The sequence below is a fragment of the Dendrobates tinctorius genome, unplaced genomic scaffold, assembly GCF_039654945.1.
Source record: "Dendrobates tinctorius isolate UK_male_01 unplaced genomic scaffold, ASM3965494v1 ptg000075l, whole genome shotgun sequence".
Classification (NCBI taxonomy): domain Eukaryota; kingdom Metazoa; phylum Chordata; class Amphibia; order Anura; family Dendrobatidae; genus Dendrobates; species Dendrobates tinctorius.
Window position 1 is genome coordinate 7,718,698 of NW_027361743.1, and position 14,400 is coordinate 7,733,097.

The 14,400-nt window shown below is 46.2% G+C and overlaps 1 protein-coding gene across 2 annotated transcripts in view; it reads left to right on the forward strand.

The window, feature by feature from the left end:
• Nucleotides 1-261: 261 nt before the first annotated feature.
• SESN3 (sestrin 3) overlaps nt 262-14,400 on the forward strand; it is a 77,921-nt gene continuing 63,782 nt past the window's right edge. Inside the window, exon 1 of one of the 2 annotated variants that reach the window (XM_073582962.1) lies at nt 262-503. In XM_073582962.1, the coding sequence (XP_073439063.1) occupies nt 441-503 (63 nt within the window). In that variant the 5' untranslated portion in view covers nt 262-440. The remainder of the gene's footprint in view (nt 504-14,400) is intronic. The other variant, XM_073582963.1, reaches the window with a different exon arrangement.

Genomic DNA, 14,400 nt, shown 5'->3' on the forward strand with positions numbered 1-14,400 from the left:
CTTCTCGGCTTCGGATTGGCCACCTGGAGCAGTCACCAAGGGGCGTGACGCAAATAGCGGCTCACCTCTGATTGGCTAAACAGAACGAGGGCGAGTGGGAGGATCCCTGTCAGGATGACTGAACCTGAGCTGGAACATGCACATGGGCGTGGCTAGACCCTCCGTGATGAATTCTTCCGCTGTGTGGGCGTGGCCATATCCATAAATGCCCATAAAGGGGCGTGTGGTGGGTGTGGTTATATCATATGCTATAAGTACTCCCGCCTCTATGGGGCGGGGTCAGTGAGCCGTGTTCCCGCCCTGTCGTCCTTGTCGCTCCGTCGTCCCCTCCCCTTGTGCCCGGTCTGTGCTCTCGGGTCGGCCCGCAGTACTGCACAGCTCGCCGGCTTCTCTCTCATTCCCCGAACCACAACCGGAGCGGCGGGGGAGGAGGTGACACCATGAACGGCCCGGGGAGCGGCGACTATGTCATCTGCAGCAACTGCCACAAAGTGCTGAGGAAGGTGAGAGCCCGACAGCCTGAAAGTGCCCGCAACTGCCCCCAACTGCTGCTGCCTGACCGGCTGCACTGCCTGACAAGTCCTGGCATATCCCCCGCGGGGAGCTCTGCTGGGACTTGTAGTTCTGCACCGTCTGTCCTGGTGGTCCCTCTGCATTATTACTGATTGGGTGACCATTTCCAATAGGGGGGATTAATTGCAACTTTTTTTTGAGGGGGCGTGAAGACTTTTGCAACAATCAGTGATATGTAATTTTTTTCATTTTGTAACTCCCCTTGTACTCTGTAACAGAAGCATTGATCCCTCCTGCGACATTCTTACGGGATATTGTTTATGAAAAAAAAAAAGAGAAAAATTGGAGAAATCGCTTAATAAAAATGGTAGATGGCGGATCAGGGTGCCGTATATCCGTCCAGCCGTGGGATATATCGCAGTGGCGCTCTGGGCATCGCCGACCTGTTGCTATGTGAAAACCTCTCCCCCCTTTCGTCCAAATTATCGCCCCCTCCACCACCTCCTCCTCTTACCGATAAACCGATCGGTAGTGGCCCCCAGGTCTGTAAATATTGACATTATTTTCTTACGGTGTTTTCTTTTCCATGTTTTCACCCATTTTACTAGCGGAGGGGCGTTTTTTGGGGCGAGCGGATGCAGGGGGCAAGCCTATCTAATGATACGTCTGTCTATAACGCCGCGCTCCTGTGAGTATGAATGCACCGCTGGGCTGCAGAGCTTGCACTCTAATTCCAGGTTCCACATCCTGGCGCTATACAGGGTTTTTGTTGCGGTAACGCGATGGTCACGGCGATACAGCAGAGCCGAGCGAGTTGCCGCGCACGTTAAGCTCCTATAAGGATTGGAAGGGTTAAAGCGCACATTCGGCTCTGCTATACCGTGCCAGCGCTTATCTCTGCCTCCGGCTGTCACACAGAGATTGCGGTGGGCGCTGCTGTCGTCTCTATGATTGGTGGGTCGGTGGCTGCGGTTGAGTCTTGTTGTTCTGGTCAGTGGCCGGTAACAAACCCATCACCCGTGTCACTTTTTGGGGGCCTTTTCATCCCCTTTGTTGGCGCCTAGTAGGATTAAACCATTTTTGACGTAGTGTCAGCATTTCTTCTCCATGTTCATCCTGATATTCAGCAGTTTTTTTTTTTTTAGGGTGCAGCGTACCTTACATTGACCCCCAATCACCCGAGAGGGGCATCAGAGCGCTATTCGTCAGCACGCCGCCTTCTTTATAGCCATCTCTGCTATTCCAGACTCATCACACACAAAAAAATCCCATCCCATGGGTTGTCATATACATACACCAAGTTCCTATAACCCGTGGCCCCCTACGGGGCTCCCTTATGGGGTTTCTTGTTTGTGCTGCTGAGTGAGGACCCAGTAGATTGGGAAGGGGGGGTATGTGGCTGCAGAAATAGACATTTGTTGTGCAGAAGCAGAGACATGTCTCGACCAAGTGGAACTCCCCTTTAAATAAACAAAAGGATTGGCGTGGGGAGAAGGGGGGTATGCGGCTGCAGAAAAACATATCCAGCTTGTTGTGCAGGAGGACTCTGTTCTGGGAGTTGTTACAACAGGTTGAACTCCCCTTTTATATAATTTAAAGGGATTGTCCGGGCGTTGAAGATTCTTGTTTGCAGCTGTCTGGTGTGTTCTGTCTTTCCATTCCCTGCTGGTTTCATTATCATCTCTGCTTGCTGTCAGTGAATAGGAGCTTTCTGCTTTACATCCAGAGCCCCCCTCCCCATACTGACCAGACATCCTGTATGCAGTGACAAGTGATCGCTACAAGCTAAATGCGACCCCTGAGCCGCGTGTTTTTGGTTTTTTTTTTCTGCTTTTTGGATGTAAAGAATTAGGTTGACAGCATGCGCAGATCTTGAAAATGTTGCATTTATTTATATTTTTTTATGTTTATTTTACTGGAAGAATTAAAAAAAAAAAAAAAAGTAAATAAATAAAAATCCCAGTAATTTAGCTATAAAGTGTAAATATTTGCCATAGAAGCCCCCTGTCATCCTCATTTGGGGTCCGGGAAGCATTCCTGACACACAGTAGTTAGCTCTTGTTTATCTCTGCACTACGTGCACAGACACGTCCTAATTACCTTCGTTAATTTCTGATGACTTTATTTATCTCACTAGTCGCCATGGAGATTGGGACACATTGATAAAACCCGAAAAGGAAAAACTGTCTTTCGAATTTTGGGAATTCCGCCGTCTATTACAGAATTTCTGCGCGGGGACAGTCCTGCTGCGCAACCATCACGGGTTTATGGCGGATTTAGGTGGAATTTCGAAGCCAACCCGATTATTGCCGATTTTGGCTTTTGCAGATCCTTAGCAAAATCCACACGTCCAGCTCAGTTTTTAATAAAAAAAAAAAAAAATTTCAAAGTTTTTTAAAACACAAATATTCGCTTCCTCTGACGCCCCTATGGCAACGTCTCAACAGATCAGACTTCTCCGGCGATCACGTGTGATGAGACGTATTCATTGGGGGCTGGGTCGGCGATAGCTTGGGAGCGCCAGAAGGTGAATTTGCAAATATTATTTTTCAAGCTCAGTAGTTTTACTGCAATAATTAAAAAAATAAATAAATCACTGAAATCAGCGCTGAATTTTGGTGCTGATTTTCTCATGGCTTTCTCTAGGACATTTGTGCTCCAGAATAAAGGTTTTATATATCGCCTAATTTAAAAAGGGCGGACACAAGTCTCACAAATCCTTTTGCATGAGTCGAATCGGTCAAGCTAGCGTTGGTAAGAGCGTCCGAACACGATCAGTCGTCGGAGCGGCCTGTTGTGACACATCGCCCCCTAAATAAAAGATGTGCCGCTGACACTATCCAAACTGTACGGGGACTAATCGGTCATAGTACAGACTCAATCAACAGCGCCTCTCTTGCTCATGGGTGGTGTCTGATATTGCAGCTCCATCCATAGAAATGAATGGAGCTGAGCTGCAATACCAGGCAAAGCCTATTTACTAGAGTGGCGCTTTTTGGCTACGTGCACGTTGAGATTTTGAGGCATTACAAAAAAATGAAATCAGTTTTTCAAGCAGAAACAGTTTCAGGAAACTTTTTTTGACGTGTTACTTTCAGTTTTTTTATTGTGGCTAGTTTGGAAAGATTTTCTTCAGGATCCACTTTAAAAAATGATATATATGTATATCTCTATATATCTCGTTCTGAATTTGTGTATTTATCAAGCCATGCCCATTCCACGTAGCCCCGCCCACTGGCGGCTGGAGAGGGAAAGTGCGGGACGCGGGTGGCTGCGAGGGGGAGTGCGGAGCTGTGGATGAAGAGCAGGACTGTGGAGGGAAAGTGGGATACAGATAGAGAGCAGGACTGCTGAGGGATAAAACGGGACGGTGCATGGAGAGTGGGGCTGGAGGTGGAGAGTGGGGCTGTTAAGGGAGAGAGCGGGACGCGGGTGGAGAACGGGGCTGTGGAGGGAAAGTGGGATACAGATAGAGAGCAGGACTGCTGAGGGATAAAACGGGACGGCGCATGGAGAGTGGGGCTGGAGGTGGAGAGTGGGGCTGTTAAGAGAGAGAGCGGGACGCGGGTGGAGAGCGGGGCTGTGGAGGGAAAGTGGGATACAGATAGAGAGCAGGACTGCTGAGGGATAAAACGGGACGGCGCATGGAGAGTGGGGCTGGAGTTGGAGAGTGGGGCTGTTAAGGGAGAGAGCGGGACGCAGGTGGAGAGCGGGGCTGCTGAGGGATAGAGCAGGATGGTGGGTGGAGAGCGGGGCTGCTGAGGGAGAATGCGGGACGGCGGGTGGAGAGCTGGGCTGGAGTTGGAGAGAGCGGGACGCGGGTGGAGAGCGGGGCTGCTGAGGGATAGAGCAGGATGGTGGGTGGAGAGCGGGGATGCTGAGGGAGAATGCGGGACGGCGGGTGGAGAGCTGGGCTGGAGTTGGAGAGAGCGGGACGCGGGTGGAGAGCGGGGCTGGAGTTGGAGAGAGCAGGATGGCGGGTGGACAGCGGGGCTGCGGAGGGAGAGAGCGGGACAGCAGTTAGTTACTATGCCTGGCAATGTCAGGCTCTTCAGCTACTGTATATGTGTGTGTATGTATGTATGTATGTGTATATATATATATATATATATATATATATATATATATTATAATCTTTTATTCTTTCCCATTAAGTGTTATTTAAAACCTCCTGTGGAAAAAGCAAACCTTAAAAGAAAAAAAAAAAAACCCTCATGAACAGCAGAGTGGATTTCCTGTAGAAATTAATTGAAATATTTTTCCTACAGTTTTATAGAAGGATATTGGACAGAATCCACTCAAAAAAAAATAAATTGTGTTCTCAAAGGGGACCATGTTTCTAATCCTCAACAACCACACAGTTGACCCCCAAGTCCTCTCTTTGGTGCCCTCCAGATGGTCAGAGGAGTCGGACCCCCGGGCCGGTGGCGGAGGTCGGCGAGGTCACTGCTGATGGGCTCTCTGTTTACCCCGGCTCTGACTTTCCCCTGCAGATGCTCCTTGCACTGGTTGGATGGGTGGCACGTTACCCCCTGTACAATCCTCTCGCGCCCGCTCACACACAGATTTCTGCTATACAAACATTCTTGCCCAATAAACAACGCTGATCGTCCACAGACGGAAATGATCGTTACCAAATAATGGCTGGAAAATGAGAATGAAATTTCCCCGAACCTAATGGATGTCAGTCAGTAACTCTAGAAGACGGTTATGACAACCAGTGGGGTCCGTTTCCTTCTCATCGTTCTGGAGGAGAGATCATTCCCTTTATTTTTTTTTTTTCCCAGTGTCACATTGCCTTTAAGGCTTCATATGATCGATACCGCCGTGCTTTTCCTGACTCGTGTGGAGTAAATTTTGCTTTGTAAATTCTCCCTCCAGGACGTCTCGGCTGCTTTTGTCCAGGCCATGTTCACACGTTGCATTTTTTTTGCAGCAATTGTTTTCACCAGTTAAATTTTCTCCTTGCTCCTGTTTTTCAGCTTTTTTTTTTTTCTTTTCTGTGGATTACTTGTGATTTGTCTGCACTCTGTAGGACATATTTAATAAAGTTAGTTTTATTCATCAAAAATGCTTAGTTGCGGTTTTATTTGCAGCATTTTTGCACTTTCACACTATAAGATTTGTGAAATCTCAGCTTTTGGTAGTACTGTAAAAAAAAAGTGCAAAAACGCGACATGTGAACATAGCCTAATGAGGGCAGATAGACCTAGATGTTTTGGCTCCTGGTGGACACTTGGGTGGAAGCTGGGCGTAGGTTTTTCTCACCGATCCCTTATCCTTTCTGTGGCATTACGGTACAGGATGTTTGATGGGTGTCTGCTTCCTAAGAGCGCATCCTTTAGTTCGGTCTCCTTAAAGGGAATCTGTCAGTAGAATGAACCCTCCTAAGCCGTCTATATCGGCATGTAGGTCATAGGAAGCTGAATAATGTGATACCTTCATATCTGCGATCCAATGTCTTATTCCAGAGAAATCCACATTTTTCTCATATGTAAATGAGCTGTTAAGATCTATGGGCCGGACATAGATCTCCCAGAGAATCCGCCCCCAGAGCTTAATTTTAATAAAAGGGGAGTTACCAGTGTGAGCCATGTAATAACTTGAGACAGACTCTTTGTTCTTATCATACACTGTGATATCAGAACTGAATAGCACAGCAGAAATGAACTTTCTCTTTACAAACAAATTTGCAGCAGTAGTTGTCATAGTGCAGTGCTTTAGCTTCCATCTCACCGGCAGCCGGTGTGTTGCAAATGTGTTTGCAATGAGACAAGGTCCAACTCTTCTGTGTTCCTTGTAATCAGACACAGCTCTGCAGCAGAGCTGGCAGCTATACGTCAGGGCAACTGTAGATGAAAATGTGTTTGTACTGAGACAAAGTTCAGCTCTGGCGCGCCGTGTTCAGCTCTGGCTTCACTGCAGAGCTGTGTTTGATTGAGATAGTAAATTTATTACTTGGTAATGCCCCATTTTCATTTAAAATCTGCTCTAGAGGTAGACTCTCAGGGAGATCTATGTCCAGCCCTTAGATCTTAACAGCTCATTTAAATATTAAGAAAAATGTGAATTTCTCTGGGTTAAGGTATCGTTTTAGTCAGCTTCTTATGGCCTACATGTCCATATAGACTTCAAAGGAGGGTTGATCCTACTGACAGATTCCCTTTAATGAGAACCAGTATACCCTAAAGATGGTGGTTGCCATTTAGCCTTCCCACGCACTGGAAAAGTAATTTTTGGATTGTAAAATGTCCTTACTGGAGGTCTAGATGGGTTTTGGGTTTCCATCAGGTTCCTCTGTTCCCTGAAGCCCCAGGTATCCCTTTGTGGATAAGCTGTCCTACAAGATTTGGCTCCTGGTGCGTAGTCTGTTTCAAGCCAGGAGACTGATAGGCTTTCAGTTTGCCAAAGGGCAGCCGCCACTTCCTTAGGGCTCATTCACACGTCAGCTTTTTCTGTACCAGGGCTATTCGTTCTTTTCACAGATGCCACAAGTACCTGTGATGGGCTGTGGAGCTCTTCACACGTCTGATTTTTTTGCAGAGTGGTCCATGCAAATTGCAACGACTTGTCTGATATTGATCCAACTGTCCAATGGAAATCTACAGGTCTGTAAATAATCAGCCAGAACTCAGGCCAGGCCTTACACTTTCTGTGGTCTCCTGATTATGTAGATTTCAGAAGGTTTACTTGTCGCTTTTTATGTGTTTGTGTCACAGGTTTTTGCACTTGGGTGAAAAAAGTCACATTTCCAGAAATTTGAGGCCATGTTCATGCAGAGTTTTTTGGTTATTTGATTGGCATAAAAAAAAAAAAAAAAAAAAAAAATTTTTAAGCAAATACAAAAAAGAAAAACCCTCTTCCAAAAGGAGAGAGTGTCCTTAAGTGGTTTAGGACACTCTCTCCTTTTGGAAGAGGGTTCTTTTTTTTGTATTCGACAGTGCCAAGTTAGTAGAGGTTTCCTTCACGTTCTGCTTCAAAGGATTGACATGCACTTTCTTTTTTCCCGCTAGGCAGTCTTTCAAAACCTCTTCCTGTGAGGAGTTTTCTGACTTTTTTTTTTTTTTTTTCCTGAGCAGGAAAATGAGTTTCCCATAGAAATAAATTGAAAGAATTTTGAAGTCCTTTTTTTTTAAAGCTGATTTTGAAGAGTATCTGCTGCAAAAGCATCTACATAAAACTGTGTGTTCGTAGCCCTACTTCTAAGCCAGGAACAGTTTTGGTCACAAATAAGCCTTATGACGGCTTCCGTGGAACTGGGCTGTCCAGTCTATAAAAAAAAAATTACCCAAAATCCCAGACTGCTTTTTCCACAATCTTGCTGCCATCTTCTCGTCTCAGTTTTGGATACATGGGCAATGTCACCAACTAGTCTTCATTATTTTGAGTGACCCCATCCCTTCTAACTGTGGCTTTCGGGACGCCTGGGTTTTGCCTTTTTGGTCAGATTACTCTCTGACCGTGGCTTTCGGGACGCCTGGGTTTTGTCTTTGGTGAGATCACTCCCTGACTGTGGCTTTTGGAACGTCTGGGTTTTACCATTATGGTGATATCCCTCCCTGACTGTGGCTTTTGGGACAACTGGGTTTTGCCTTTTTGGTCAGATTACTCCCTGACCGTGGCTTTTGGAACGACTGGGTTTTGCCTTTTTGGTCAGATTACTCTCTGACCGTGGCTTTCGGGACGCCTGGGTTTTGTCTTTGGTGAGATCACTCCCTGACTGTGGCTTTTGGAACGTCTGGGTTTTACCATTATGGTGATATCCCTCCCTGACTGTGGCTTTCGGGACAACTGGGTTTTGCCTTTTTGGTCAGATTATTCCCTGACCGTGGCTTTCGGGACGCCTGGGTTTTGCCTTTTTGGTCAGATTATTCCCTGACCGTGGCTTTCGGCACGCCTGGGTTTTGCCTTTTTGGTCAGATTACTCCCTGACCGTGGCTTTTAGAACGTCTGGGTTTTGCCTTTTTGGTCAGATTACTCTCTGACCGTGGCTTTCGGGACGCCTGGGTTTTGTCTTTGGTGAGATCACTCCCTGACTGTGGCTTTTGGAACGTCTGGGTTTTACCATTATGGTGATATCCCTCCCTGACTGTGGCTTTCGGGACAACTGGGTTTTGCCTTTTTGGTCAGATTACTCCCTGACCGTGGCTTTTGGAACGACTGGGTTTTGCCTTTTTGGTCAGATTACTCTCTGACCGTGGCTTTCGGGACGCCTGGGTTTTGTCTTTGGTGAGATCACTCCCTGACTGTGGCTTTTGGAACGTCTGGGTTTTACCATTATGGTGATATCCCTCCCTGACTGTGGCTTTCGGGACAACTGGGTTTTGCCTTTTTGGTCAGATTATTCCCTGACCGTGGCTTTCGGGACGCCTGGGTTTTGCCTTTTTGGTCAGATTATTCCCTGACCGTGGCTTTCGGGACGCCTGGGTTTTGCCTTTTTGGTCAGAATACTCCCTGACCGTGGCTTTTGGAACGTCTGGGTTTTGCCTTTTTGGTCAGATTACTCTCTGACCGTGGCTTTCGGGACGCCTGGGTTTTGTCTTTGGTGAGATCACTCCCTGACTGTGGCTTTTGGAACGTCTGGGTTTTACCATTATGGTGATATCCCTCCCTGACTGTGGCTTTCGGGACAACTGGGTTTTGCCTTTTTGGTCAGATTACTCCCTGACCGTGGCTTTCGGGACGCCTGGGTTTTGCCTTTTTGGTCAGATTACTCCCTGACCGTGGCTTTTGGAACGACTGGGTTTTGCCTTTTTGGTCAGATTACTCCCTGACCGTGGCTTTCGGGACGCCTGGGTTTTGCCTTTTTGGTCAGATTACTCCCTGACCGTGGCTTTTGGAACGACTGGGTTTTGCCTTTTTGGTCAGATTACTCCCTGACCGTGGCTTTCGGGACGCCTGGGTTTTGTCTTTGGTGAGATCACTCCCTGACTGTGGCTTTTGGAACGTCTGGGTTTTACCATTATGGTGATATCCCTCCCTGACTGTGGCTTTCGGGACAACTGGGTTTTGCCTTTTTTTGGTAGTATCACTCCCTGACCGTGGCTTTCGGAGCACCTTGGTTTTGCCTTTTTGGTGAGATGCCTCCCTGAGCATGGCTTTCAGGACGCCTGGGTTTTGCCTTTTTCGTGAGATCACTCCCTGACCGTGGCTTTCTGGATGCCTTGGTTTTGCCTTTTTAGTGAGATGCCTCCCTGAGCATGGCTTTCAGGACACCTGGGTTTTGCCATTTTTGTGAGATCACTCCCTGACCATGGCTTTCGGGGCACCTTGGTTTTGCCTTTTTAGTGAGATGCCTCCCTGAGCATGGCTTTCAGGACGCCTGGGTTTTGCCATTTTTGTGAGATCACTCCCTGAGCATGGCTTTGGGTTTTGCCATTTTTGTGAGATCACTCCCTGACCATGGCTTTCGGGGCACCTTGGTTTTGCCTTTTTAGTGAGATGCCTCCCTGAGCATGGCTTTCAGGACGCCTGGGTTTTGCCTTTTTCGTGAGATCACTCCCTGACCGTGGCTTTCGGGACGCCTTGGTTTTGCCTTTTTGGTAGGATCACGCACTCCCTGACCGTGACCTTACAGATCAGGTATGTTCTCGTCTCACGTGGGGTTTTTCATTTGCTCTTTCTAGGGTGGCTGTGCAGAAATATTTACTGCATTGTGTTAAACATTATTATCTCAAAGTCCAGAACCAGCAAACGTTTCCGGGAGGCCGGGCCCCCACGTATACAATATCGGCCGCAGGTTTAGTTGCGCAATGTGGTGTTTAGCTTTTTGGGGGTCGCCCATTGGGGGGTCCTTCGGAACGGCGGAAACTGATGTCTCGACACCTTGTTGTTGAGTGTATACTCGTGATATCCCAGTTACTGTACCGTTCTGCTTCCATTCCGGCCCTGACGAGGCAGTCGTATACAGAGGAGGATACGTAATGATCCTTCCGGGTCATTTCGAGGTAAACTCTTACGTTCTTGTATGTGTGGAGTAAATTCACATCTTTCCTAGGAAGTTCTAAATCCTAGATCATCGTGTGCGCGTTCTAAAGGAAAGATAAGCGGCGCCGGGATATAAGAGCGCCACTTATCTCCTTTTTGATTTACACATTTTAGAGATTTTGTCTTGCTTTGCTGTTAAAAATGAGATTGTTCTGAAAGAATCCTACCACTTAGAACAACTTATTGAGTGGTCACTGATAAAAAATCACATACGGTATGGTTTTTCTTGCTTTTCCAAGAATAGTAAATGGTTGCGTAAGTGGAAAACCATGGAATTGTACATGTTATCAGAGAGAGAGCCACCTTTACAGCCTGTTATCTAAGCTATATATGAAAAATGAGGCTATGATATTCTGCTTTACTGTAGGCTGTAAAACGAGATGCCATAGGTCTTTCTGCTGACATCTAGTGGTCACTATAAGAAGTGTAATTTTTTTTTTTTTTTAAAGATATTAAAAAGAAGTCCGAACACCCGCAAAATTGGGAAAAAGGTAAAGCTGTTTTGTTTGCCCATTTGTTTTTTTTTTTATGATACAGAAGGAGGGTTTTGATCTCCTTGTGTCTGAGGAGTACAGGTGGTCCTAAGATTTGGCAGATGCCTCCCTAAACATCGAGGTAGTTTAGACAAAGTCCACTCTGTGGCTGCCCTTAGTTCACTTCTTCAATGAATTCCTCCACTTGTTTCGGGCTCAGCGCAACAGGGCAGATGGTGCGGCAAGAACAGGCGTTTGTGTCACATACCGACACCAGATCAGATGGTATTCCGGGGGGGGGGGGGCGAGGGACAGGTGGGGCAGAGCCGAATCTAATACGGCACTTGTTCTAACTACAACCTTGAAAGAAATTTGAATGGTGACCTCTGAGGTCTAGAAAAGGTTAATTCTCCCGTAGACTCCACATTCCAGTGTCCTTCATAATCTTATTGGAAAAGAAAAAGATTATCCCTTCTATTTAGTGCTGGAAAGGACTGGCGCTGTAATCTGGTTAGTGCGGCGTCATAGGACCAAAACCGTCTCCCTCTTCAAGTCTGCAGCCGTTCTTAAAGAGCATGTTCACCTATGAACACCACATATCTAGCTCAGCAGTTACCATGTAAATGCACTACATTATTTATCCTATACTTCTCCATCCTGTATTATACTCCAGAGCTGCCCTCACTATTCTGCTGGTGCAGTCAGTGTACATACATTACATTACTGATCCTGTACTGATCCTGAGTTACCTCCTGTATTATACCCCAGAGCTGCCCTCACTATTCTGCTGGTGCAGTCACTGTGTACCTAAATTACATTACTGATCCTGAGTTACATCCTGTATTATACCCCAGTGCTGCACTCACTATTCTGCTGGTGCAGTCACTGTGTACATACATTACATTACTGATCCTGAGTTACATCCTGTATTATACCCCAGTGCTGCACTCACTATTCTGCTGGTGCAGTTACTGTGTACATACATTACATTACTGATCCTGAGTTACATCCTGTATTATACTCCAGAGCTGCACTCACTATTCTGCTGGTGCAGTCCCTGTGTACATACATTACTGATCCTGAGTTACATCCTGTATTATACTCCAGAGCTGCACTCACTATTCTGCTGGTGCAGTCCCTGTGTACATACATTACATTACTGATCCTGAGTTACATCCTGTATTATACTCCAGAGCTGCACTCACTATTCTGCTGGTGCAATCACTGTGTACATACAATACTGATCCTGCGTTACATCCTGTATTATACCCCAGAGCTGCACTCACTATTCTGCTGGTGCAGACACTGTACATACATTACATTACTGATCCTGAGTTACATCCTGTATTATACCCCAGTGCTGCACTCACTATTCTGCTGGTGCAGTTACTGTGTACATACATTACATTACTGATCCTGAGTTACATCCTGTATTATACTCCAGAGCTGCACTCCCTATTTTGCTGGTGCAGTCACTGTGTACATACATTACATTACTGATCCTGAGTTACATCCTGTATTATACTCCAGAGCTGCACTCCCTATTTTGCTGGTGCAGTCACTGTGTACATACATTACATTACTGATCCTGAGTTACATCCTGTATTATACCCCAGAGCTGCACTCACTATTCTGCTGGTGCAGACACTGTACATACATTACATTACTGATCCTGAGTTACATCCTGTATTATACTCCAGAGCTGCACTCACTATTCTGCTGGTGCAGTCACTGTGTACATACATTACATTACTGATCCTGAGTTACATCCTGTATTATACTCCAGAGCTGCACTCACTATTCTGCTGGTGCAGTCACTGTGTACATACATTACATTACTGATCCTGAGTTACATCCTGTATTATACCCAAGAGCTGCACTCACTCTTCTGCTGGTGCAGTCACTGTGTACATACATTACATTACTGATCCTGAGTTACATCCCATATTATACTCCAGAGCTGCACTCACTATTCTGCTGGTGCAGTCACTGTGTACATACATTACATCACTGATCCTGAGTTACATCCCATATTATACTCCAGAGCTGCACTCACTATTCTGCTGGTGCAGTCACTGTGTACATACATTACATTACTGATCCTGAGTTACCTCCTGTATTATACCCCAGAGCTGCACTCACTATTCTGCTGGTGCAGTCACTGTGTACATTCGTAGTGATTATATAATCTATTATAATCTATACCTACTTTCACAATACTTCAGAGCTGAAATCCCCCAGTTTTCCTTTTTGGCTTAATGATAAATATAGCCTTCGTACTGTAATGTTAGTTTTTTATGACTTAACTGCCTCCTTACATTATCGAGGCTTAGCCAAGGTTGTCGTCGATCTTCAGAGCCATCAAGCAGAGTGATTACAGCTCCTGAGCATATTACAGAATGCAACTCTGGATTGGTAGGAAATTAGTACAGAAATGCATGTCCATGTAAATAAGCGTTCTCCTCGGGAACGTTCCCGTAGAGTGATAACAGGACGAGCCTTGTCCCGTAGTTTGGGGGCAGCAGTTCGTCCCTTTGCTCGGTCGTCTTTCTGTGTTTTTTTGCTTGCGGAGTCCGTACCGTAGAGTGGGTGCAGATAGGGGACTGTTTGGCTTTTCAGCTCTTTGTGGAAGAGTTGGGGGGGTAAAAAATGTTTTTCTTGTGGAGCCCTGGCCGGCAGCCAGCAGCAGTTGTTTGTCAAGCCTTGCTCTGCCTTTGGCAGCTGGATCCTATGTAAAAGGATCTTGTTGTTGAAGCGAACAGTTGCAGATAGAAGGATTTTTCAAATTGCAGAAAGTTTATTTTTATTTTCTATTTGTTTTTTATTTTTTTTTTTTTTTACTGAAACTGGGCCTGAAGGCCGGGGGCCCTCACCCCCCACCCCACCTCAAAGAAAAAAAACAGCAAAAATCTGAAAAAAATAAAAATAAATAAAATAAATGTTTTTTTAGCCTCCTGGAAAGGAGAGTGAGTGGAGAGATTTCTTCCTTCGCCCTTGGGATCAGATTGCATATAATGCTTTCAAGGACCCCATATTGGACTGAGCAGTCCAGGGAGGAGGAGGAGGTGGACTTTTTCTCCGTTTTAACCCCTGCCTCTCCGGGCCCCTCGCTGCATATCTTTACGACTTGTTTTTCTCTTCAGGAATGCTTTCTATTCATACTGTAAGGAGGCGTGAAGGCGGGAGGGACGGCACTGGCGGAGTGTGTCAAGGAAAAAAAAAAAATAAAATGACTCGTGCCGGGGATATTGCTCAATGGCAGGCAACCTTCAGGTAAATATATGTAGAGAAAGTGATCGAGGCGATAAGCAACGTACACGCCACGCACGTCCTAGACGGAGTCATGAGCGAAGAAGCGCAAAGTCAACTGGTGCAGGCGAAATAACAGGCGACCAAACACCATAGAAAGCAACAGGACCGCACAAGT